General features: G+C 46.6%; 1 protein-coding gene across 4 annotated transcripts in view; it reads right to left on the bottom strand.

The window, feature by feature from the left end:
- PACS1 (phosphofurin acidic cluster sorting protein 1) overlaps window positions 1–26,467 on the bottom strand; it is a 61,852-nt gene that overhangs the window by 19,192 nt on the left and 16,193 nt on the right. For 2 of the 4 annotated variants that reach the window (XM_058160405.1, XM_058160407.1), the window contains exons 2-14: window positions 16,429–16,516; window positions 14,166–14,255; window positions 13,028–13,153; window positions 12,723–12,867; window positions 12,255–12,346; window positions 11,407–11,484; window positions 9,436–9,495; window positions 8,276–8,436; window positions 5,959–6,052; window positions 4,514–4,594; window positions 4,292–4,407; window positions 2,527–2,665; window positions 903–1,007 (exon numbers count right to left, since the gene is read on the bottom strand). In XM_058160405.1, the coding sequence (XP_058016388.1) occupies window positions 903–1,007; window positions 2,527–2,665; window positions 4,292–4,407; window positions 4,514–4,594; window positions 5,959–6,052; window positions 8,276–8,436; window positions 9,436–9,495; window positions 11,407–11,484; window positions 12,255–12,346; window positions 12,723–12,867; window positions 13,028–13,153; window positions 14,166–14,255; window positions 16,429–16,516 (1,375 nt within the window). Of the gene's footprint in view, window positions 1–902; window positions 1,008–2,526; window positions 2,666–4,291; window positions 4,408–4,513; window positions 4,595–5,958; window positions 6,053–8,275; window positions 8,437–9,435; window positions 9,496–11,406; window positions 11,485–12,254; window positions 12,347–12,722; window positions 12,868–13,027; window positions 13,154–14,165; window positions 14,256–16,428; window positions 16,517–24,880; window positions 25,088–26,467 lie in introns of those variants that run through there. The other 2 variants (XM_058160409.1, XM_058160406.1) reach the window with 2 other exon arrangements.

Here is a 26,467-nt window from a genome sequence, read left to right as displayed (position 1 = left end):
TGCCAATGTTATATACAATCTACCTATCTATCTATCTATCTATCTATCTATCTATCTATCTATCTATCTATCTATCTATCTATCTATCTATCCACGATGGTTCAGTGGCTAAGACGCTGAGCTTATCGATCGAAAGGTTGGAAGTTCAGCGGTTTGAATCCCTAGTGCCGCGTAATGGGGTGAGCTCCCGTGACTTGTCCCAGCTTCTGCCAACCTAGCAGTTCGAAAGCACATTAAAAAAAAATGCAAGTAGAAAAATAGGAATCAACTTTGGTGGGAAGGTCACAGCGTTCCGTGCGCCTTTGACGTTGAGTCATGCCGGCCACATGACCACAGAGACGGCCACGGACAGCGCTGGCTCTTCGGCTTTGAAACAGAGATGAGCATCGCCCCCTAGAGTTGGGAACGGCTAGCACATATGTGCGAGGGGAACCTTTACCTTTACTAAAATGGAACTTTGAGGGACTTTTAGCCTCTGAGTTTTCTTTCGTTGGGGATGTTACTTGGAACCCTGATATTAACCCGAATCTCTTTTATGAATTCAACAGCTCCCCGAATACTGGGGTCGTGAGCCTAGAATGCTAACACAAAACCGGGGGGGCGTGAAGATTCAGGAAAGATGGAGGAGGACAAGTGACACAATAAAGGAGAATATTGGCCGCTTGGTGTTGAAATGTAGTGTCCTTGGTCCTCTCGGAGTTTGGTGGTTTTCTCACAGAGGTTTCGTGACCCCACTAGGTGACACCTGTGTGCAGGCACACACACAATGGCCTTCCAGGTCTTCATGTTTGAGAAGCGGAATTGGATTTCAGCAAAAGTCATGACATAATAATTTCCCAAATCACCATCAACTTTTGCCGGCCGGTTGCCATAAAGAGATACAGGGAGAACCGGTGACTTACCTGGCCTTGCCAATCCACGGCGTTCACCAATATCACATTTTCGGGCAGTGCAGCATCCGACACGAGGATCTGATTCAACTGGTCGTAAACGACCTTGCGAGGAATCTGGGTGGAGAAAAGCAAGTAAGTTTTGAAGGGCTGCCAATCCTTTAATAATAATAATAATAATAATAATAATAATAATAATAATAATAATAATAATAATAATAATAATAATAATAATAATAATAATAATTTAATTTCTATACCGCCCTTCTCCCGAAGGACTTCTCCCGAAGGACTTTGGAGGAGTCCATGCAAGCAGCACACCTAGGAGTACTAGCTGTGATTTTCGTGTAAGATTTTCACAAAATCTTCATCCAATGGGAACTCTGAAGGTTGTTGCAACTTGCTGTCTGACTGCTTCGGAAACAGAGCCAGTCAAGAAAAGCTCATCCAGAGGACACTCTCTAACATTCCACTCAACAAGTCAACTCATCTCAATGCAAGGCAAGTTAAGCCAACTCAACTCAATGAAAGGCAAGGCAACTCAACTCAACAAGTCAACTCAATACAAGGCAATGTAAGCCAACTCAACTCAATGAAAGGCAATTCAATGCAATTCAACAAGTCAACTCGACTCAACAAGTCAACTCGCTCAATACAAGGCAATGTAAGCCAACTCAACTCAATGAAAGGCAAGGCAACTCAACTCAACAAATCAACTCAACTCAACTCAATGCAAAGCAAGTTAAGCCAACTCAATTTAACTTAACTCAACTCAATGAAAGTCAAGGCAACTCAACTCAACATGTCAACTCAGCTCAATGCAAGGCAAATTAAGCCAACTCAATTCAATACACTCAACTCAACAAGTCAACTAAGCTCAATGCAAGGCAAGTTAAGCCAACTCAATTCAACTCAACTCAACGAAAGCCAAGCCAACTTAACTCAACATCAACTCAATGCAAGGCAAGTTAAGCCAACTCAACTCAATTCAGTGAAAGGTAAGTCAACTCAACAAGTCAACTCAACTCAAGGCAAGGCAAGGCAAGCTAAGCCAACTCAATTCAACTCAACTCAACAAAAGCCAAGCCAACCTAACTCAACATCAACTCAATGCAAGGCAAGTTAAGCCAACTCAACTCAATTCAGTGAAAGGTAAGTCAACTTAACAAGTCAACTCAAGTCAAGTCAAGGCAAGGCAAGCTAAGCCAACTCAATTCAACTCAACTCAACGAAAGTCAAGCCAACCTAACTCAACATCAACTCAACGCAAGGCAAGTTAAGCCAACTCAACTCAATTCAATGAAAGGTAAGTCAACTCAACAAGTCAACTCAACTCAAGCTAAGCCAACTAAACGCAACGCAACGCAAGCTAAACCAACTCAACTCCATGAAAAGCAAGGCACTACCCAAATTCCAAACCCACTCATTAGATCCAGAAGAGCATTACCTCATTCTAATATGAAACCAGGGGTGTACAGCGCAGCAGAGCATATTCCCCACTCCATTCTTACTCCAAACTGAAAGTTGCTTTAAAAGAGGAAGTTTAATTCTTTTTCCTACCATCATCATCCTTTCTCACAAAATCCGCCGAAGGGGGGACCGAGCCACGGGAAGGGGCATCATAGTCGTAGCTCACCTGTGTACTGTGACATAAATCCGGGGATCTTTCGCTGTCGGAGCTGTTGGTCCTTTCACTCAGCGGCTTGGAAAGCTGACGTTCCTTGAGCGGGGTGCTGCGTTTCTGACGGGGTGTGTGCACGGTGCCGTCCATTTTGCTGCCACCGACAGAAGAAACACGTTAGTGAATAAATTCAGCGCTGTAAAAACTCAGGGAAGGTAATCCAAGCGACGCAATAACGGGAGGGGAAGCCTGAGTTGCCTCTTCTTGACACAGGAGCCGGGGGGAAAAAAAGTGGTCCTTGACTTACGATCGTTTGTTTAGTGAAAACGGCCCCGGAAAAAAAAGGAACTTGCAACCATTCCTCATATTCAGGACGGTCGTAGCTTCCCCAGTCATGTGATCAAAATTTGGGCACTTGAACGCATTTACTACGGTCGCAGCACCGCAAGGCCATGTGATCAAGATTCGGGGACTTGGCAACCAATGGTTGCAGCCTTCCGAGGTCACGTGATGGCCCATTGGGGAGCTTCCTGGCTGGTTTCTGACCAGCAAAGTCAATGGAGGAAGCTCGGTTCGCTTAACGAACGCACGATTCACTTAACAATTGCAGCCATTCACTTAGGAACCGGGACAAAAAAAAAAAAAGGCCTTGAAATAAGGCCTGACTCCCTTGACGGCCACCTTGCTTAGCAGTGGAAATTCCCGTCCCCAATTTTGATGGTAAGTCAAGGACAGAGTCAAAATTCACAAAACGAAGCTGTCAGGGTTCCGACGGATGCCCTAATTAAATTACGAGCCTTCGAGCCAAGCCTATCTATCTATCTATCTATCTATCTATCTATCTATCTATCTATCTATCTATCTATCTATCTCATCTGTTAATCTATCTATCTATCTAATCTCATCTATCTAATATCTTTCTCTCGATCTATCTCATCTCATCTGTCAATCAATCTATCAATCAATCAATCTAATCTAATCTATCTAATCTAATATCTGTCTATCTATCTATCTATCTATCTATCTATCTATCTATCTAATCTTATCTATCTAATATCTGTATCTATCTATCTATCTATCTATCTATCTATCTATCTATCTATCTATCTCATCTGTTAATCTATCTATCTATCTAATCTCATCTATCTAATATCTGTCTACTGATCTATCTCATCTCATCTGTCAATCAATCAATCAATCAATCTAATCTAATTTATCTAATCTAATATCTGTCTGTATCTATCTATCTCATCTCATCTGTCAATCTATCTATCTATCTATCTATCTATCTATCTATCTATCTATCTATCTATCTAATCTAATCTAATCTATCTATCTATCTATCTATCTATCTATCTATCTATCTATCTATCTATCTATCTATCTATCTATCTATCTACCTACCTACCTACCTACCTACCTACCTACCTACCTACCTACCTAATCTAATCTAATCTAATCTAATCTAATCTAATCTAATCTAATCTAATCTAATCTTATATAATATCTGTCTGTCTAGAATAGAATAGAATAACAGAGTTAGAAGGGACCTTGGAGGTCTTCTAGTCCAACCCCCTGCTTAGGCAGGAAACCCTGTCTATCTAAAATGATTGTAGTTTATTTCATTTTAAACTGTATTTTATTCCAATTTCACTTTAAGTCGTATTTCAACCAATTCCATTTTAAATTGTTTTTCTCAGATTTGAATAATCATTTGGGTCTGGAACTCGGCCCTTTGATCTGGCCCGAAGGGCGAATTAAGGAAGTCAACCAAACCAACCTGGGCGAGGCCATGCTTTGAAGCTCCCCTTTGCTCGTTTTCATCGGCGTCTTGACTTTTTCGGGGATAATTAAGGTGTTGGAGAGATCCCCATAAGTGTCCTGCTCGTTCCCTTCCTAGAGAAACGGGGAAAAGACACGTTCAGCGTTGATTTTACTTCCTTCCCCCCACTCCCACCCCACAAGGAAACCAAAGAGAATCCGCTACTTCCTAAGCGCTTACCAGAATCTCCGTTTCGTTGATGTTCTCATCCATGTTTTTGGTCCGATTTGGTTTGAGTTTGTCCCCGGAGGAGGCTTCGATCTGGATCGGATGCGAAGGAGAAAAAAAAAAGGGTATTAAAAATTTAAAAAAAAACAAATCACATATCCAGAAGAATGCAATTCAAGGTGTTCGTTGTCAGGGTTCCCACGAATGCTTCAAAAGAAATCCAGTTAGTTATTAAGGAGCTTCATGTCGGCAGGTTCCCAAGTGAAGCCAGCTCTGACCTTACGTAATTTACGCCCCAATTACAACCCTGTTTCCCCCCTCCCACCAGAATGTGTCATCAATCACATTTGCCAAGGGAGCAATTTCGTGGGCTGTAGAGATCACTCCCCTCCAGCCGCTGTGGGTAACCCTGGGAGACAGCCTTGAGAGAGAGATGTCTGGAATGTACTTCTGTCTTTGGCTGCCATGCTGCTTCATCGGTTTCCCATCCCCCCCTTGCCTATGGCAACTTGAGAGCAGGTCAAGGGTGTCTTTGCGAGTTGACATTCGCGTTGAGGCAGGCAGGCCCCTCTACTTAAGAAAGATATACAGGAAGTCCTTGACTTACGACCCTCAATTGAGCCCAACATTTCTGGTGTTAAGCGAGAAGTTTGTTAAGCGAGTTTTATGACCTTTTTCCCCCTCAGTGGTTAATGGAACCGCTGTGGTTGATAAGTCAGTCACCCCGTTGTTAAATGAATCGGCCTTCCCCTTTGACTTGACTGGTCAGAAAGTCGCAAAAGAGGATCATGTGATTCCTCCCCCGGGACGCTGCGACCATCATAAATACGAGTCGTTTGCCGAGCGCCCGAATTTTGATCACGTGACCATGGGGATGCCGCAACGGTCGTTAAGTATGAAACATGGTTGCACATCACTTTTTTTCACTCTGAACGGTCGCTAAATGAACTGCCGTAAGTCGAGAACTTACCTGTAATGTCTGCGGCAGTTTGCTGCATATAGGTAATCCTTGACTTACAGCCAGAATTGAGCCCGACGTTCCCCTTACTGGGTGAGATAGGTAAGTGAGCTTTGCCCCGTTTTATGACCTCCCTTGCCACAGTTGTTAACTGAATCGTTGACTTTGATCGTCAGAAGGTCGCAAAAAGGGGGATGACGGGATCACTGCAGCCGTCATAACTACGAGCCACTTGCCAAGCGTCCGACTTTTGATCACGCGACCCGCAGGAATTCCGCAATGGGCGCTAAGTGAGACCAACTGTCATAAGCCACTTTTTTTTTTTAGTGTTGTAACTTGGAACGGTCACTACATGAATGTTTGTAAGTTAAGGACTACCTTATGCAGCGCTGCCTGGTCAGGATAGGAAAACATATTTTATTTTCCTGCTGGAATTGCAATAATTTCTGAAGTTCGGGTGGCACTTTTACTGTGTTTTGTTTTCTTTCTGATAACTTACCGGGCTGGTGGCGTCCTTGCCGAGACTCCCTTTACTGTTCAAGCTTCCGATTTCTGTCTGAGAACTGGACTGGGACATTCCTTCAAAGAAAGGCCTGGGAAACAGAGCAAAGCGGGGTCAAGCGGCTGCCAAAAACCAAGAGGAATGGACGATGGTCCCAAATTTTCCCAAGAGCAAGAGAGGGTTTCCCCACGGAAAACTTTGGAAAGACCACAGGGTTAGAAATCACCCTGGAGGTAGCCTTTAGCCCTTAGACTTATATACCACTTCACAGGGCTTTATAGCCCTCTCTGAGCGGTTTACAGAGTCAGCCTCTCACCCCCAACAATCTGGGTCCTCGTTTTACCCACCGCGGAAAGACGGAAGACGGAGTCAATCTGGAGCCTGGTGAGATTTGAACTGCCAAATTGCAGGCAGACGGCAGTCAGCAGACGTAGCCTGCAGTACTGCACTCTGACCACTGCTCATCCATCTATATCTATATCTATATCTATATCTATATCTATATCTATATCTATATCTATATCTATATCTATATCTATATCTATATCTATTTGTTTTCTGAGGTTTTCGCGGGTGTTTGTATGTAGGTCTTTGGTTATTCGGGTTTTCTCCCGCGTAAAATTGGAAGTGTCTTGGTGACGTTTCGACAAAGTCTCATTCGTCATCTTCAGGCTTCGTGCCAGGGGCACGAAGCTGAAACCTGAAGATGACGAATGAGACTTCGTCGAAACATCGCCAAGACACTTCCAATTTTACGCGGGAGAAAACCCAAATAACCAAAGACCTACATCTATATCTATATCTATATCTTATCTATCTATCTACCTACCTACCTACTTACCTACCTACCTACCTACCTACCACCTCATGTATTTATCTGTGTCTTCGGTATCTATCTATCTATCTATCTATCTATCTATCTATCTATCTATCTATCTATCTATCTATCTATCTATCTACCTACCTACCTACCTACCTACCCACCTACCTCTATATCTACCTACCTACCTGCCTAACTAGCTAATAATTGCTACCAACTTGCCTTCCATTGAGGACCTGTATACTGCACGAATCAAGAAGAGGGCCGTGAAAATATTTGCAGATCCCTCGCATCCTGGACATAAACTATTTCAACTCCTACCCTCAAAACGACGCTATAGAGCACTGCACACCAGAACAACTAGACACAAGAACAGTTTTTCCCCGAAGGCCATCACTCTGCTAAACAAATAATTCCCTCAACACTGTCAGACTATTTACTGAATCTGCACTACTATTAATCGTTTCATAGTTCCCATCACCAATCTCTTTCCACTTATGACTGTATGACTATAACTTGTTGCTGGCAATCCTTATGATTTATATTGATACATTGATCATCAATTGTGTTGTAAATGTTGTACCTTGATGAACGTATCTTTTCTTTTATGTACACTGAGAGCATATGCACCAAGACAAATTCCTTGTGTGTCCATTCACACTTGGCCAATAAAATTCTATTCTATTCTATTCTATTCTATTCTATTCTAACTATCAATCTCCATTAGTATATCTGTATATCTATGTATCATCTACCTACCTACCTACCTACCATTTTCGTGTATCTATCTGTGTCTTCTGTATCGTATTCTATCTATCTATCTATCTATCTATCTATCTATCTATCTATCTATCTATCTATCTATCTATCTATCATCTATCCTATTTCTATCTATCTATCTATCAATCATCTATCATCTCTCTCTCTCTCTCTCTCTCTCTCTCTCTCTCTCTCATCTATCTATCTATCTATCTATCTATCTATCTATCTATCTATCTATCTATCTATCTACCTACCTACCTACTTACCTACCTACCTATTTACCATCTCATATATTTATCTGTGTCTTCGGTATCTCTCTCTCTTTCTCTCTCTCTCTCTCGCAATAGCACTTAGATTTATATACCGCTTCACAGTGCTTTACAGCCCTCTCTAAGCGGTTTACAGAGTCAGCCTCTTGCCCCCCCAACAATCTGGCTCCTCATTTTACCCACCTCGGAAGGCTGAGTCAACCTTCAGCCTGGTGAGATTCGAACTGCCAAATTGCAGTCAGCCGGCAGTCAGCGGAAGTAGCCTGCAGGACTGCACTCTAACCACTGGGGCCACCGCGGCTCATAAAAATCCTTGAGTGTACCCTGTTAGTTCCTCTCCAAATCTCATTCCTTGGGACATTTCATGAGAGGGTTAAGACGGTGGGCAGACGTAAGGGAAGGACGCTGCTTCCTCTGTTCAGCCCCCTCCCCTCCATTTCCCAGCCTCCCTCGCTGCGCTTACTTGAGTTTGGGCTTGGGTGTGCTCAGGATGCTCTCCGTATCCTCCATCTCGGGACCGCTGTCGCTGGGATTGTACATCTCCAAGCTGTCGTAAAGCTCATCCAAGTCTTCTTCCACCTCCCGGATCTGTTCCCGAGAAACGTGTTCTAAGCCGAAGCCCACCTGGTAGAGAAAAAGGCTTCGCGGTCAGGATGGGGGCTCAACGCTTCCGGGGAAAATGTTTTCACGCCTTCGTTTTAAGCCGAGTGGGTGGGTGGGTGGGCAACTCAGCTTACAGGGCACCGGAATAGGATACTAAGGATACTATAGGATACTAAGCCAGGCCATTGTTGAGTGAGTTGCACCCATTTTTTTTACTTTCTTGAGGGGATTGTTAAACAAATAATTGTGGCTGGGGAAGGAGGGAGGAAGGAGAAAAGAAGGGAAGGGAAAGAGAAAGAGGGAGGGAGGGAGGGAGGGAGGAAGGAAGAATGGAAGGAAGGAAGGAAGGAAGGAGAAAAGAAGGGAAGGAAAGAGAAAGAGAAAGAGGGAGGGAGGAGAAAAGAAGAGAAGGGAAAGAGGGAGGGAGGAAGGAAGGAAGGAGGAAAGAAGGAAGAGGAAAAGAAGGGAAAGAGAAAGAGAGAGGGAGGGAGGAAGGAAGGAAGGAAGGGGAAAAGAAGGGAAGGAAAAGGGAGGGAGGGAGGGAGGGAAGGAAGGAAAGAAGGAAAGAAGGAAGGAGAATTCTGGGACTTGAAGTCCATTCAACAAGCTGACGAAGTTGAGAAACAATGTGTTAAAAGGTGATCGCTTTAGTCTGGCAAGATTCTGTCCATCAGCAACTAAAGAATTGGGACTCGATGGGATTTTCCAGCACCCTCTATGGGTTTGGCCTCACATGCGTCAAAACCGTAATTTGTAACCAGAAGCTCGCACGAAGCTACCACCAACTAACCCCCCCTTCTGTGTTTGCACGAGGACATAAAAGCCCCCCAAAACCTCCTCTCTACGTCTCAGGCAATCAGGGTTCCCACCCCGCCTCTCCCCATACAAAATCTACATGGCAAAGAAATCCGCTCCACCCAGCCCAGACGGATTTTTATTTTGTTTTTACAGTCAGGTGAGCGAAATAGAAATATCCCACCTGCCGGAACCTTCCCCCTTATAAACTCTCGCCCCGCTTACCTCGTCCGAGACTTTGAACCTTTTCAGTAAAGCCACAAACTTCTGCTTAATATTTGGCTGCTGTGAAAAAGAGAAATTGTTTGCTTGTTAGGAAGAGAGCCGCCGGCTGAGGGACTCGGGCCAAGAGAAGCCAAAGTTTGGCAACGCGGACGGCTAATGCTTCCTCCCACCCCAAAGCAAAACACAAAACGGACACACAAAAGCCGGTATAATAATTTGTATGGAACTTAAAAAAAGAGTTCGGGCTCCTGTCTAGCCCGGAATTTTGCTAGAATACAATAGAGCTGGAAAGGGACCTCGGAGGTCTTCTAGTCCAACCCCCTGCTCAAGCAGGAAACCCTAGGCCGTTTCAGACGAACGGCTCTCCAGTCTCTCCTTAAAAACCTCCAGCGGTGGAGCACCCACAACTTCTGGTGGCAAGCTGTTCCACTGGTTCATTATTCTCGCCGCTGGGAAGTTTCTCCTTCGTTCCAGGTTGCTTCTCTCCTGGATTAGTTCCCATCCGTGGTTTCTTGTTCTGCCTTTTGGTGCATCGGAAAATAAATTGACCCCCACTCCTCTTTGGGGCAGCCCCTCAAATGTGGAATACTCCTCTCTCAGGCCCCTCCCCCAATGAGCAAGAACACAGGGATGTGCGAAGACGGAACTTCCCCAGGAGGGAAAAACAGTCCTGCGGCCTTCATGCGCCGATCGCATGAAGCCACAACCAAATAAACCTTCTTTCCTTCCTTCCCTCAGGCTCTATGCCTTCCTCCCTCCCTCTCTTCCTCCCCCATTCTGTATTCCTTCCTTCCTTCCCTCCCTCATGTTCTATTCCTTTCTTTCTTCCCTCATGCACACTTCCTTCCTTCCTTTCCTTCCTCCCTCATGCTCTTTCCCCTCCTTCCTTCCTTCCTTCCTTTCCTCCCTCATGTACTATTCCTTTCTTCCTTCCCTCATGCACCCTTCCTTCCTTCCTTTCCTTCCTCCCTCATGCTCTTTTCCTTCCTTCCTTTCCTCCCTCATGTTCTATTCCTTTCTTCCTTCCCTCATGCACCCTTCCTTCCTTCCTCCCTCATGCTCTTTTCCTTCCTTCCTTCCTTCCTTTCCTCCCTCATGTTCTATTCCTTCCTTCCTTCCTTTCCTTCCTCCCTCATGCTCTTTTCCTTCCTTCCTTCCTTCCTTCCCTCATGTTCTATTCCTTCCTTCCTTCCTTCCTTCATGTTCTATTCCTTCCTTCCTTCCCTCATGTTCTATTCCTTCCTTCCTTCCTTCCCTTCCTCATGTTCTATTCCTTCCTTCCCTCCCTCCTTCCTTCTTTCCCTCCCTCCCTCCCCTCCTTCCTTCCGTTATTCTTTCCTTCCCTCATGTTCCCTTCCTTCCTCTCTTCCTCTCTTCCTTCCTTCCTTCCTTCCTTCCTTCCTTCCTTCCTTCCTTCCTTCCTCTCTTCCTTCCTTCCTTCATGTTCTATTCCTTCCTTTCTTCCCTCCCTCCCTCCGTCATTCCTTCCTTCCCAGTGGTAAGAATGCAGCCCTGCAGGCTCTACCGACTGCCAGGAGTTCGATCCTGACCGGCTCAAGGTCGACTCAGCCTTCCACCCTTCCAAGGTCGGTAAAAGGAGGACCCGGATTGTTGTTTTTTTTAAATTTGAATTTATATCCCGCCCTTCTCCGAAGACTCAGGGCGGCTTACACTGTGTTAAGCAATAGTCTTCATCCATTTGTATATTATATACAAAGTCAATTTTTATTGCCCCCAACAATCTGGGTCCTCATTTTACCTACCTTATAAAAGATGGAAGGCTGAGTCAACCTTGGGCCTGGTGGGACTTGAACTTGCAGTAATTGCAAGCAGCTGCTGTTAATAACAGATTGCTTTATTCTGTTGAGCCACCAGTGGCTCTGTAAACCGCTTTTGAGAGAGGGCTGTCAAAGCCCTGTGAAGCTGTATAGTAAGTCTAAGGGCTACGGTGCAACGTCCAGCATGACTCACCCGAGTGATTGAAGTGGAGGTGAGTTTCCGCCTGGGTTTTTTCACCTTCCTAAGATCGTCGTCTTCGTAGAACAAATCCTGCCGGGAGAAAACGGAGAAGCTGTTCAAGCAGAATTCAAGCAGCTTCCAAACCCAGAGTTTTTGTGTTGTCGTTTTTTTTTTGTTTCTTTTTAAAACAAGCCAAACCCCAAAGGTGAGAGATCTAGGGGTCGTCCTTGACTTACGACCACACTTGGGGGTCAGAATTTTCACTGCTACCGTGTTTCTCCCCCGAAAATAAGACCCCGGTCTGCAATGACCAACAACCCCAAGGAAAACAGCCAAGGATGGAGACTAATCAAGGAGAGAAGCAACCTAGAACTAAGGAGGAATTTCCTGACAGTTAGAACAATTAAACCAGTGGAATGGCTTGCCACTAGAAGTCGCAGGGGGCTCCATCACTGAAGGTTTTCAAGGAGAGATTAGGCAGCCATTTGTCCAGAATGGTGTAGGGTTTCCTTCCTTCCTTCCTTCCTTCCTTCCTTCCTTCCTTCCTTCCTTCCTTCCTTCCTTCCTTCCTTCCTTCCCTCCCTCATGTTCTATTCCTTCCTTCCTTCCTCCCTCCCTCCCTCCCTTCCTTCTTTCCCCCAGCTCAAGCAGGAGACCCTGTACCATTACAGACGGATGGCTGTCCAGACTCTTGTTAAAAACCTTCAGTGCTGGAGCCCCCCCCCCTGCAACTTCTAGTGGCAAGCCGTTCCACTGGTCAATTGTTCCAATTATCAGGAAATTCCTCCTTAAGTAAGTTCCATGTTGCTTCTCTCCTTGGTTAAAAGTTTTCATCCCGGCAAGACGGATGCTCGACTCACCTGCCCGTGCAGGGGATCATCGCTCCCTTCTTGCTCGGACGAGAAGCTCTCTTCTTCCTCCTCGGAGTAGTTATCAATGTCAGGGGAGCGATCTAGGAAGCAAGCCCAGATGATCAAACAAAGCTTTCGTGCCTCTCATGGCCTGCCTTGATTTTTGCCGTCTCTTTTGCCAAGCAAAGCGTCGCGGCAGGTGAAGCCGATCCCCCGCAGCCGTTGAATGAATCCTGCTTTCCCCCCGTCGTTCGAAAAACCAGCGAGGACGGTCGCGAATGGCCATCGTCACACAAACCCACAGAGGATGGTGTGACCTTTGTAAATACACGCCGCCCCTGAATTTTGATCCCACCGGGAAGCCTCTGACGGTCATTAAGCATCAGGACTGGTGGCGAGACATTACTTTCGGCACTGTTGCAGCTCCGAACCGACGCTAAATGCATGCATGGCCGTCAGTCGAGGACTTGCCCGCACCTGATAATTTGGACTTGAGTCCTTCGTGGTCGATGGGCTGGCTGGACAGGGAGTAGATTTTGATTTCGGCCACGGGAACCGAGACGTCTTTCGCGTTGCTGTGCAGTCCCAAGATCAGGGCCCCCTCGCTCGGGTGCTGCATGACCTGCCAACGACAAACAAAAGGCCAAATTACCACCGTGTGTGTGTGTCCCCGAAAGCTTAAAAACCATGAGCAAAATGCTGAGAGAGAGGGGGGGGGGAAGGGAGGGAGAAAGCCAGATGGTCATTTGCCCTGTCTGGACCTTCCCATCTGCCTCGCCTACCTCGGCCATGTTGATCAGGCCCACAGCCAAAGTTTTGTAGCCTAGGAAAGTCCGGTTTTTGTACCGCTTCCTTCTCTGTAACATGATCTGCAGTTTGTTGGCGTCTCGCTTCAGGAAGTGGGGGTACTGCGGAAAGAAAGGCAGGGGAAGGAAAGATAAAAAGAGAGGAGAGGAGAGGAGAGGAGACAGAAAAGAGGGAAGAAACCAGAAGAGAGGAGAGGAGAGAAGCCAGATGAGAGAAAAGAGGGAAGAAACCAGAAGGGAGAAGAGAAGAGAAGAGAAGAGAAGAGAAGAGAAGAGAAGAGAAGAGAAGAGAAGAGAAGAGAAGACAGAAAAGAGGGAAGAAACCAGAAGAGAGAGAAGAGAAGAAGAGAGAGAAGAGAAAAGAGGAAGAAACCAGAAGGAAGGGAAGGAAGGGAAGGGAAGAAGAAGAGAAGAGAAGAGAAGAGAAGAGAGAGAAGAGAAGAGAAGAGAAGAGAAGAGAAGAGAAGAGAAGAGAAGACAGAAAAGAGGGAAGAAACCAGAAGAGAGGAGAGGAGAGAACCCAGATGAAAGAAAAGAGGGAAGAAACCAGAAGGGAAGAGAAGAGAAGAGAAGAGAAGACAGAAAAGAGGGAAGAAACCAGAAGAGAGAAGAGAAGAGAAGATAAACCAGAAGAGAGGAGAGGAGAGGAGAGAAGCTTTATTGTCATTTTTTACTGTGAGCAAACCGGCACATGTTAAAAATGAAATTCTGTTGCCTGCTCTCAAAAGAAAGTATATATCTACCCATGCACATACATAACACACATCTACACATACACACACACACAGAGAGAGAGTAGAGTTTGCTACAAATGCCCCTACTAGCACGGATGATGTTATCTAGTTGGGTCATGAAACGTCTGCAAGAAAACCACCCAGCTCAGAGAGCACCACGGACCCCACAGTCCTCCTCCTCCCCTGCCCTCTAGCAAACTCTACTCCCTTCTAGCACTGATAACGTTACCTAGTTGGTTCACGAAACGTCGGCAAAGAAACCACCCAGCTCAGAGAGCACCCAGGAGCCCTCACTTCAACCCCGAGCTACAAATATTCTTCTCTGTCGGCGCGTTATTAAGTCCCGATGTTTAGCGGAATTCCGCCAAAGAAGCTCTTACCTGTAACGAGAAAGTCAGCTGAAGTTCCGTTTCCACGAGTCCGCTGACCGGCAACACAATCTCGTTGGACCTCAGGATGCGCTTTGAACCCTGCAAGAGGTGTGGGTCAGTTTGTCTGCTAGAAAAGGCCCTGACGGTCCTAGGATCGGAGCCCCCGAATATTCAGAGGTGGGCTTGCTGGGGGTTCGGCAGAACCTGTAGCTGAGATTCTGTGCAGTTTGGAGAACCCCCCAAATCCCACTCCTGGCTGGCCCCGCCCACCCCTCCCCTCCCTGGAGTCCCCACGCGGCCCGTTTTGGATGCAGGTAAGTGCAGGGCATGCGCGGAGGCTCGGGGAGCGCGAAAAACGGGCCTACCGGAAGTTCGGGAAGGCCGGAAATGAGCCCGTTTCTCGCCTTCCAGAGGGCCTCCGGAGCCTGGGGAGGCTGTTTTCCCCCTCCCGGAAGCTGGAGGAAAGACTCTGGAGCCTGGGGAGGGCAAAAACGCCCCCTCCGCCTTGGTGCAGGAGGCCACACCCTCCATGGCCACGCCCACCCAGCAACTGGGCAGAGAATCCCTTGCTAAAATTCGTGAAGCCCACCCCTGGGTAGATTACAGGTAGGAGTCATGGTTGACTCGCTAGGCTGTCTCGGTTTTGCAACCACACGACTGTTAATGGAGTGGAGGGAGGGAAGGCGCTGGAAGGGTAGGGAGGTTTTTGGGAGGGAAATTTGGAACACAAGGGTGCCAACTGGAAGCCCGAGACAGACCTGACACCTCAAGGTTGCCAGCTGGGAAAGGCCGAAGCAGACAGACCGCTCTCATAAAAAAAACTGAGAGAGTGCAAGTGGTTGGGGAAAAAGAGAAAGTTTTCCTTCCGCTGTTTGCGCGCGAAATCGTTAGAGCTGGCTTTTCTACTTCTGTACCCATATGGAAACTTCGGTAAAGTTATATTATCTTGGTAAAAATTATGTCCCCCAGATTTTTTTCCCTCTTGCTATCTAACCCAGTGGAATGGTTGAGAGGTACAGGTACGTCCTCAACGTACGACAATTGAGCCCCAAATTTCCTTCTTTCTGTGAAATCCAGCAGGTTCTGGAGAACTGGTAGCAGAAATTTTCAGCAGTTCGGAGAACCGGTAGCGGAACTTTTGAGTAGTTCAGAGAACCGGCAAATACCACCTCTGGCTGGTCCCAGAGTGGGATGGGAATGGAGATTTTGCATATCCTTCCCCCAAGAGTCGGGAAGGAATGGGGATTTTGCAGTATCCTTCCCCTGCAACGGCCACCAAGCCAAGCCACGCCAACCAAGCCACGCTCACAGAACCGGTAGTAAAAAAAATCTGGATTTCGCCACTGCTTCCTTCTCAGTGCTTAAGAGTAAAGGGTTGCAGGTTAACTCTACCGACTGCCAGGAGTTCGATCCTGGCCGGCTCAAGGTTGACTCAGCCTTCCATCCTTCCAAGGTCAAAAGAGGACCCAGATTGTTGGGGACGATACGGTGATTCTTTAAACCGCTTAGAGAGGGCTGGAAAGCACTGTGAAGCGGTATATAAGTTTAAGAGCTATTTGTTGTGCCTCGTCCTCCTCAGCCGGGCCCCTCCCGTCTCCTCCCGGGCCTGTTATCAGACTCCGAGTCTGATAATGAAGATGAATGGCCTGTCATACCTCCAGCCCCCCAGCCCTGGTCTCATGCCCGGAGAGGAGTCAGGGAGTGAAAACAGAAACCCCATACAGCTCACTCATACAGTGTGTGTTCCTTCGAGCCGTCAGAGCAGGAAGTCAGCCAAGTGGTGCAATTACCCGGACCTGCTCCCTCTGACCCTTCCCTTTCCCAGACACCGACAGCAGATCCAGCTGAAAACAATTCAGAGTGGGTGGACCCTCGCTTCCGGAGATCTGAGAGGCGACGCCAGCAGAAGGAAGGGTGGGGCAGGCCTGGATAAATGCTGAGTCATGGAGCACACACAGCCTCTATAAAGGACCTGATTTTGGCATTCCAACCTTGAGTCAAGCAAAGTCTCCTCTAGTTTGCTGAAGTCACAACTTGGACTCCTGCCCTGCCCTGAGAAACCTGGAAGGAATTTGGCAAAGCTGCAGAGGCTTCGTGGCCACGCTTGATACGGACTTCCTAGACCCGGTCGTCGGAGGGGGAGGGGGACACGACACTATTGCTATTTTCCACTTTGGACCAGATCGGTCTTAAGCAACGCAGCGTGAGTAACTTCTGTGACTCTTAAGGCCTCCATGTAGTTGCCACATCCTCGTTCCTCAATATGACATACCTGCAGCTTGACAGCGATCACGACCGAACTGAGGTCCTTATCCATCTCCTTCAACATGATGAGTTTTTTCAAGGTCAGACTGAATAGCCTGTACGGAGAGAGAGAGGGGAAAAACAAAAACCCATCAAAAATCCAGGTAGAAATCTCTTGATCATAACTTGGACTCCTGCCTGCCCTGAGAAACCTAAGGTTCTACATTTAGTAAGGTTCTACATTGAGGCCAAAAAAACAAAATGCAGAGGTACCGGATATGTGGTACCTTGCTCAATAGTAGTAACTGTGAGAGGGATCTTGGAGTCCTAGTGGACAACCATTTAAATAGGAGCCAGCAGTGTGCAGCAGCTGCCAAAAAAGCCAACACAATTCTGGGCTGCATAAACAGAGAGAGAGAATCAGGATGACGTGATGTGTTAATACCACTTTATAATGCCTTGGTAAGGCCACACTTGGAATATTGCATTCAGTTTTGGTCGCCACGATGTAAAAAAGATGTTGAGACTCTAGAAAGAGTGCAGAGAAGAGCGACGAAGATGATTAGGGGACTGGAGGCTAAAACATATGAAGAACGGTTATGTCTAGTTTAATGAAAAGAAGGACTAGGGGAGACATGATAGCAGCGTTCCGATATCTCAGGGGTTGCCACAAAGAAGAGGGAGTCGGGCTGTTCTCCAAAGCACCTGAGGGCAGGACAAGAAGCAATGGGTGGAAACTAATCAATGAGAGAAGCAACCTAGAACTAAGGAGAAATTTCCTGACAGTTAGAACAATTAATCAGTGGAACGACTTGCCTGCAGAAGTTGTAAATGCTCCAACACTGGAAATTTTTAAGAAAATGTTGGATAGCCATTTGTCTGAAATGGTGTAGGGTTTCCTGCCTGGGCAGGGGGTTGGACTAGAAGACCTCCAAGGTCCCTTCCAACTCTGATATTATTATTATTGTTATTGTTATTATCCTGATGTAAAACGGAAAGAAAAATGCTCTATAAAAGATTTGCCTAGAGCAGCGATTCTCAACCTTGGCGATTTTTAAGAACGGTGGATCTCAACTCCCAGAATTCCCGAGCCTACCGTGGTCTGCTCGCCCTAGGAAGTTAGAATCAGCATTACCTGGTGCATGAAGTCAAAAGGTAAAGCAGGCAAGCTAAATCCAACAGGCTAAATTCAGACAAGCGAAATTGGACAAGCTAATAATAGAATAACCAAGTTGGAAGGGACCTTGGAGGTCTTCTAGTCCAACCCCCTGCTCAGGCTAAATTCAGACCAGCGAAATTCAGCCAGGCTAAATTCCGCAAGCTAATAACAGGATAACCGAGTTGGAAGGGACCTTGGAGGTCTTCTAGACTAACCCCTGCTCAGGCTAAATTCAAACAAGCTAATAAATTCAAGAGCTAGGCAGGGAAGGTCTGTTCAATCAAACTGAGACCTGGATGCAAAAGACTTCTTGGCTGCCAAGAGCCCCATTATAGGGGGGCTGTTTGGTAGCCCACCACTCCGAACGCTAAGTGCTTTGCCGTTCATTTATCTGACACGGTCTCCGGATATAAAACCAATTCTTTGACCCGCTCTTCAGAAGAAAACCCCGTTCTTTGCCCATAAAATATTCCCTAACAAACTGAGATTTTAAAAATAATATCAGTCAGGCGGAAAAGCCAAAATAACCCGCGGAAAAGATCAGTTCCTGCTTAGGGGCTGGCATCTGAATGACAAAGAATTTGCTTTTGTATTTTAGATTTGTTTCCTGTAGCCAAGCGGAGAGTTATGGAAGAGGCAGCGGCTTTGTTTAAAACAATGTACAATATTTATTCTGGATCGGCCCTGCCTGAGGAATTTTTTTGGGGGGGGGTATGTAGAAGATTACACATCTTTATTTGGCCGCTTTGGGGTACAGGTGGGGAAAAAATGGAGCAATTGCCAGTGCCCGGGGTAGTTAGCTGGCTGGTTTAAAAGAAAAGCAACTTTTTTTTCTTTTGGTTGAAAATCTTCCAAGGGGAAAAATGTCTGCCTTGAAGGTTTGGATTGTTGATAAGAATCAGGAAACAATCAATAACCCTCTGGAGAGAAACAAATACGATTATGCCGACACCTATGCTTAGTCTGGGCAATTGCAGAATTCAGCTTCACATAATACTGTTAGTTCTACATAAAACTAGCTTTTTTCTTTCTTTTTCTCTTTCTTTCCTTCCTTCCTTCTCTTTCCTTCTTTCTCTAGCTTCCTTCCTTCCTTTCCTATCTTCCTTCTTCCCACTTTCCAGCCTTCCTTCTATTTTCTTCTCTCTTTCCTCCCTCATTCCTGTTTTTTTCTTCCTAATTCCTACCGTCCTGTTTTTCCTCCCTTCCTTCCCTTTCTCTTCCTTCCTTCCTTCTCTATCCTCCTTTCCTTCCTTCTCTATCCTCCTTCCTTCCTTTCTTTTCTTCCCACTTTCCAACCTTCCTTCCTTCTATTTTCTTCTCCCTTTCCTCCCTCATTCCTGTTTTCTTCTATCTAATTCCTCCCTTCCTGTTTTTGTCCTTCCTTTCCTTTCCTTCCTTCTCTTCCTTCCCTTTCTCTTCCTTCCTTCCTTCTCTATCCTTCCTTCCTTCTGTATCCTCCTTCCTTCCTTCTCTATCTTCCTTCCTTCCCTTTCTCTTCCTTCCTTCCTTCTGTATCCTCTTTCCTTTCCTCCCTTCCTTCTGTATCCTCCTTCCTTCCTTTCCTTCCTTCTCCATCTTCTTCCTTCCTTCCCTTTCTTTTTCTTCCTTCCTTCCTTCCTCCCTCCCTCCTCCCTTCCCTTCCCTCCCTCTTTCTTTCTTTCTCTCTTTAGAGAACACATAGGGCCAATAGCACGGCCACGCTGAGAATTAACTGGCGTTTTTCCTTTTGTGGATTCATTAAGGTACCAAATCAAAACTGGTTGTTTTGTGGTCATTTTTCATTCTTAAGAGGAAAAAAAATAGGTTCAGTTAACTAGGAAGAGAATCCGAGCCCTCCTTCTCAAGAGCGTTTCAGAGTTAAATCGAACAAGGAGCCCCACAAAGAGGATCCAGGAAACAGGGACAATTACCGTATTTAAAAAAGCGAAATGGAGGTGAACAAAATGAAGAGGAAGTCTCCAAAAGAGAGAGAGAGAGAGAGAGAGAGAGAGAGAGAGAGAGAGAGAGAGAGAAACTTGAAAGTTGTGAATTGTTGCATGTCCTGTCTTGATCGTATTGCACATCCTGGAGTTGACACGAAACTTTGCTAAGAGAATGTAAAGTATTGATCATTTCTAAACACTTTTAAAACTGAATAGAATAACAGAGTTGGAAGGGACCTTGGAGGTCTTCTAGTTCAACCCCCTGCTTAGGCAGGAAACCCTCCACCACTTCAGACAAATGGTTATCCAACATCTTCTGAAAAACTTCCAGTGTTGGAGCATTCACAGCTTCTGGAGGCACGTTGTTCCACGGATTAATTGTTCTTATCTTTATTTATCTATCTATTTATTAGACTCATATGCCACCTGTCTCTGCGAGATACTTTTGCTTGCAACCCCCCTCTGCTTGCTGACTTTGTCACTTCCTTTTCGCTGTGCACAAACCACAATTTTAGAAAGGATTTAAATTTTAAAAAAAAAGCACTTCTTAAGCGATTAGCACAAGTGGCAAAGAGTTATTTTTACCCGGGTTGTGTCGACACCATGAAAACTGACTTCAGGCAAACCAGCTAAGGGACCTTTTATTTTAAGCCACAAATTAACTAGCATCTGGGGATTGATTTACCTATCAAATTTCCACACTAACCTAGGTGACTTTGGGTGGCTTGCAAACAAGATAAAGGAAACAATATAAAAGAACGTGGCCGAAAGCACGCTTAAAAACACCAAAATTAAAAACAAGTTCAGATGGAAAGTTGAATTAAAGTCCTTTTGATCGAATTAAAAGAATTAAGGAAGTCAATATGGCCCGTTTCCCACCCTCAGTTCCAGTGCCAGGGAAGGAAAAAGCCTCTGATGTAACAGGAAAGCTTGTTCAGCTTCTACACATCCACCCACACACCAACAACAACACAACAAAAGTTTGGATTTGCCACCCTCTAATTTTTTCCCCTGCAAAACACAAAACTGGATTGCTGGCATCGATTTCCAGAAGAGCCACCTGCAAAATGAAAATAATGAATTTGCTTTAATGCTACCCACACACATACACACCAACACCACCATCAACAACACAACAAAAGCTTGGATTTGTCACCCTCTCATTTTTTCCCTGCAAAACACAAAACTGGACTGCTGGCATCGATTTCCAGAAGGGCCACCTGCAAAAAGAAAGCACTGAAATTCGCTTTAATGCTACACACACACACACACACACACAAACACACACACACAGAGAGACAAAGACACAAACAAACAGACAGGAGAAAGGATGTTCCCATTCTGGGCCATACGGCAGCTGAGCTAAGCTTAGAGGCTTGAAGATTCTGTTATCTTATCCTGAGGTTCCCTTTAATGCTACACACCAATACACAAATACACAAACAGACTGGAGAAAGGAATTGTCCCCTCTGTTCCACAGGGCAACTGAGCTAACAGAAGCTTGAAGATTATTCTATTATTCTGTGTTTGAAGATAATTCCGTTCTTCTTAAATTTTGAGATTCGTTGTAATGCTACACACACATACACACAAAAACAACAACAACGCTCCCTTTCTGGGCCATTTTGCAGCTTTTAAAGTGTGCCGTGAAAAGCAAAAGTGTGACAATGAAGGAAAAATGTTGGTTGGGAAGACTGGTGGGTTTTTTTTTCTCCCCCACTTAATTACAGCAATTATCTTTTTAAACTTCCAAATGCTCTTTTTTGGTTTTTTTTTTGTACTGGAGTGCAGCAGAGAAATTGTTTTTTATAATTTTTTTTTTAAAAAAAGGAGCCTTTTTTTTTTCCCCCCCCAACAGCTGGGTTTTTATTCAAAGGCCTAAAATAATCTCATCCAAAGTTATTTCTTCCGGAGGAAAGAGATCTTATCAGGGGGTGGGCTTCAAATTTTTTTTAGCAAGGGTTTCTCTGGCGGTGACTGGGTGGGTGTGGCTATATGGTGGGCGTGGCCTAGTCAGCCTCCTGTACCATGGGGGAGGAGGGCGTTTTTGCCCTCCCCGGGCTCCAGAGGCTTTTCTCGAGCCTCCGGGAGGGTGAAAACGGTCTCCCCCAGGCTCCGGAGGCCCGTTTCCGGTCTTCCCGAACTTCTGGTAGGCCCGTTTTTCGCCCTCTCCGAGCCTCCGTGCGCGCCCTGCACTTACCTGCCTCCAAAACGGGCTGCGTGGGAGGGGAGGGGTGGGCGGGGCCAGCCAGAAGTGGGATTATGGGAGTTCTCCGAACTGCACAGAATCTTAGCTAGAGGTTCTGCCGAATCCCCAGCGACCCAACCCTGGATTTTATCCTTTCAAAATGAAGAGGAGGGAGAGGTCTCTTAGGAAAGGAGATTACAATTTTCATCGGGTTTTGAAAAAGGTGCTTGCGTCGTTAAAGATACTTTTATTTTATTTTTCCCCAAAAATAGTAATAATAATATTTGCATGGATAGGAAGCAACAGAGCAAGAGTGCCAACCACTTCCGTCTCCTTTACAGCAACGATGCTAAAATATTTGAGCTGGATGGAAAAAGCCACAGCGACTCAGCAGGGTTAGGCCTCGGCGTACAATCGCAATTGAGCCCCCAATATTTCTGTTCTTAAGCGAGACATTGGTTCAGCGAGCTTTGCCTCGTTTTTACGAGTTTTCTTAACCACAACGGAAACGAACCCGTTGTTACTAACTTAACAACAGACTTAACAAACGGGCCAAGCAAAGGCACAAAAACTTCCCGGAACAAATTTCCCGGAACAAATTTCTCACTTGGCGACGTAAATTCGGGGTTCCGTTGTGGGTCATCACTCAAGGACTAGCTGTATAAGGGTGTTGATTAGGAGGGTCAAACTGGATTTCTTGGAGGGCCGGATCAGCATTGTAGTTTTCCTCGGCAGGGCAGCGAGAAGGGGGGTGAGGGGGGGGACGGCGGGACGGGTGCCTCTTGCAGCTCTTTGCCACCTGAAAATGGGCTGCACAGCTTGTTTTCAGCCAGTTTTCCACCTGTTTTTGGGCTCATTTTCCGGGCCCGTTCTTCTGCAAGTTTTCCAGCCCGTTTTCGGACTCGTTCGGCCCATTTTTCGCTAGCAGAGTGCTGCGGGAGGCCACAGAGGGTGAAAACAAGGCACAAGGTGCCCCCATATGTGGCCCATTTTAGCCGCCAGAGCCGTGATGGTGAACCTATGGCACATGGGCCACAGGTGGCATGGAGCGTCCTCTCTGCGGCCACACGAGCCGTCGCCCTAGTTCAGCTCCGCATGTGTGCGCGCACCTCCCACCAGCCAGCTGGTCATCAGGTCTTTGCCGCGCATGCGTGGAGAGCAAGGGGCGTGCGGGGGTGGGCGCGTGTGCCTGTATGGGGTAGGGTGCGTGTGGGGGGGAGACACACACGCATGCGGGGGTGGGGCACATGCAGGGGGCCCGCGCGAGCATTGCATTTTGGGGGTTCGGATGTGCACACGCGCTTTGGGCACTTGGTCCGGAAATGGTTAGCCATCACTGTGCCAGAGGCACCGTGGGGTAGTCCTTTGATATTTCCACGCCGACCCCGCAGGCAGGATTTAAGCACCCTGTGGGCCAGATCCGGCCCACGGGCCTTGAGTTTGACCCCCCCCTGGTGTAGATAGAAGATATCAGCCGCTCTTGGAAGGAGATGGAAGATCTGGAGTCAAACGTGCTAGAATAGAAACAATGCAACCAGCTTCCTGTCTGGCCACCGGATGGCACCATGCCAGCCAGATAATCCCCACAATTTTTTTTTTAAATTTGAATTTATATCCCGCCCTTCTCCGAAGACTCAGGGCGGCTTACACTGTGTCAAGCAATAGTCTTCATCCATTTGTATATTTATATACAAAGTCAACTTTTATTGCCCCCAACAATCTGGGTCCTCATTTTACCTACCTTATAAAGGATGGAAGGCTGAGTCAACCTTGGGCCTGGTGGGACTTGAACTTGCAGTAATTGCAAGCAGCTGCTGTTAATAACAGACTGCATTAGTCTGTTGAGCCACCAGAGGCCCCTTTGACTGGCAAAACACCCCTCCACACACACACACACCTCTTGTGGCTTATCAGGAAGGAATATAAGTGGATTAATTTGACAAATATGCTGCCTGGACCTTGGAAGAGGTTTAAGGATCACTGATGGTCACCGGCAGCCGGGTTCGAGGGCCCACAAATGCCGACATGCCCCAAGTCGGTTTATTTTGATAGTTAGAATAATCTAAGTCGGAAAAAGGTTAGCGGCATGGGGAAATAAACACCACCAGGTGTCGATTCTGCTAGCCAATGGTATTATTGAGTGTAAGTTTTAAAAAAAAAAGCAACCACAGGGGGTTCACGAGAAATCAAATGCACAGAACCCAAACAATAAGCCAAATTCGCAATCCAAGCTATAAAACCTCCGAACTGCGTCGTATGGGAGGCTCGCCGCTTGGCATCACTTCATTTCCTGAAGCAGATCCAAGGGGAAAACCCAGCTGGCATCGCTTTTTGAGTCAGGGCTTTAGGGCTCACGCGGTCTGGTGAAAAACCAACCGCCCCTTCGGCATTTGTACCGTGAACGACGTGCCTGCAACACAGCTGCCAACACCCAGATGTTTGGGGGTCACAAAATGTCTGCGAGAACGTTGCAGGGACCCGAACGTCGCTCAGCTCGAGAGCGCACCAAGGATCCCATAGTTCCTCCTCCTCCTCCTCCTCCTCTCCACAATCCCCTTCTAGCACTGATGATGTTACCTAGCTGGGTCACGAAATGTCTGCAAGAAAACCCCCCAAGCTCAGGGAGCACCAAAGACCCCACAGTCTTCCCCCTCCTCTTCTTCCTTCTCCTCCTCCCACTTCCTCCTCTCCTCCACAAAATGCACTTCCCCTTCTAGCACAGATGATGTTACCTAGTTGGGTCATGTCTATTCTTCACCTCTGGGCTAAACAAACGAAAAGGTAAGGCCAGACTTGGGAGGAAGGATAGCCTCAAAAGAAATTATTTATTCAGCCTTAGAAAGTAACACCTGAGCAGGTGCCCAGAACATACGGAAAATACAGAATAACAGAGTCGGAAGGGACCTCGGAGGTCTTCTAGTCCAACCCTCCTGCTCAAGCAGAATAACAGAGTCGGAGGGGACCTCGGAGGTCTTCTAATCCAGGGGTCTCCAACCTTGGTCCCTTTAAGACTCGTGGACTTCAACTCCCAGAGTCCCTCAGCCAGCTTTGCTGGCTTGGCTTGGCTTGGCTTTGCTGGCTGAGGGACTCTGGGAGTTGAAGTCCACAAGTCTTAAAGGGACCAAGGTTGGAGACCCCTGTTCTAATCCAACCCTCAGGATAAACAAAAATTTTACCCCCCCGGTAGATGAGACCCTCTGGAACACGGTACCTGTTTCCACCTGCGGAAGCCATAATCTCAAATTTCCCATTGCCTTTATGGGCCGTTTTAGAACATCCAAGCCAGAGAAGAAGAAGACAGCCACCGGTGGGTGGGTGGTAGGTGGGAAACCTCTCTTTCGAGAAAGAAACTCTTCGGGAACAAAGAACGATGCGATTTCGAACCGCGGAGGCCAAGCCTCTTAAAAAGAGGATTCCTATGACCAAATAGGGCAGGATCTGGATGAAGCTGTACACCTGGCACATGAACACGCTTGCGCACGGACTGTTGGGCTGGCAAGCCACCAAGTGACTTAGGACTCCAGGAATCTCTGCACTCACCTGGGCTTGTTTCGCCGGGAGGGAGAGAGAAAAAAATAATAATACAAGGCTGCAGTAGAGTCACTGGTGGCAGTTCAATGATGCCATTCGAATCGGCTCCGCCTGGGGAAGGGCAGGGATCTAATTCAAACACCCAGGTTTTAAAAACGAAACACGTAGTGCACAAAAGAGGGACGCGGTGGCTCAGTAAGATGCTGAGCTTGTCGATCAGAAAGGTCGGCAGTTCGGCGGTTCGAATCCTGAGCGCCGCCTCACGGGGTGAGCTCCCGTTCCTTGTCCCAGCTTCTGCCAACCCAGCAGTTTGAAAGCAGGTAAAAAATGCAAGTAGAAAAATAGGGACCACCTTTGGTGGGAAGGGAAGAGCGTTCCGTGCGCCTTTGGGTGTTGAGTCATGCCCGCCACATGACCACGGAGACGTCTTCGGACAGCGCTGGCTCTTCTGCTTTGAAACGGAGATGAGCACTGCCCTCTAGAGTCGGGAACGAGCAGCACGTATGTGCGAGGGGAACCTTTACCTTTTAGTGCACAAAACATTATGGGGCACGGTGTTTAGAGAAATTAGAGCACTCTTGAATGTAAATTCAGATATGTCACCGAAAATTGCGTTACTGTTGCTGGTGGGAAAAACGGGATATAAATGAAAAAAAAAGAAAAAAGAAGAAGAAATGATTGTAAACTTGATAATGGCGGCTCAATTAGGGATGGCTAAATACTGGCCAACGAAATTGGGACGTTCAAAGAAATGAGGGGTGGAATGAAATTTGGAGCATGGCAACAAACGCTAAATGAACAACAGAAATTAAATTTGAAAAAATAAGGGATGATTAAAGCAAACGATTATAATGAAATAGGGGAGGATTTTATAAAATCAGTGTTGGTGGAAGGCAACTTTCAACTTTTGACACAAGTACCGGGAACTTGTGGAACAGAGGGAAAAACTTGAGTTAGCACCCCAGGAGCCCTTTTGACAGGACGAGCCCTTACAAATACGCATTTATTTGAAATCATATTAATCCCAGACGCCCTCTGTCCTAAGCCACGTCTCTGGGCGCAGGCCCAACAGGTGAAACACACTGTTGAAGGCTTTATCCGGCTATTGTGTCGCTGGATTAGCACAACCGCGCTGAGTCTACGCGGCAGGTGAGGGCAACAAACGTGCGTTGATCCATTGCACGCTAAGCTGCGGCCCCGCGGAAGAACCGAACAGCGCAGACGTTTGAACTTGTGAGACAAGTGTCAAGCTGTTTCTTGCAGAAAA

The sequence above is a fragment of the Ahaetulla prasina genome, chromosome 17 (assembly GCF_028640845.1).
Source record: "Ahaetulla prasina isolate Xishuangbanna chromosome 17, ASM2864084v1, whole genome shotgun sequence".
NCBI lineage: Eukaryota > Metazoa > Chordata > Lepidosauria > Squamata > Colubridae > Ahaetulla > Ahaetulla prasina.
This window is presented reverse-complemented; position numbering and strand designations above follow the sequence as displayed.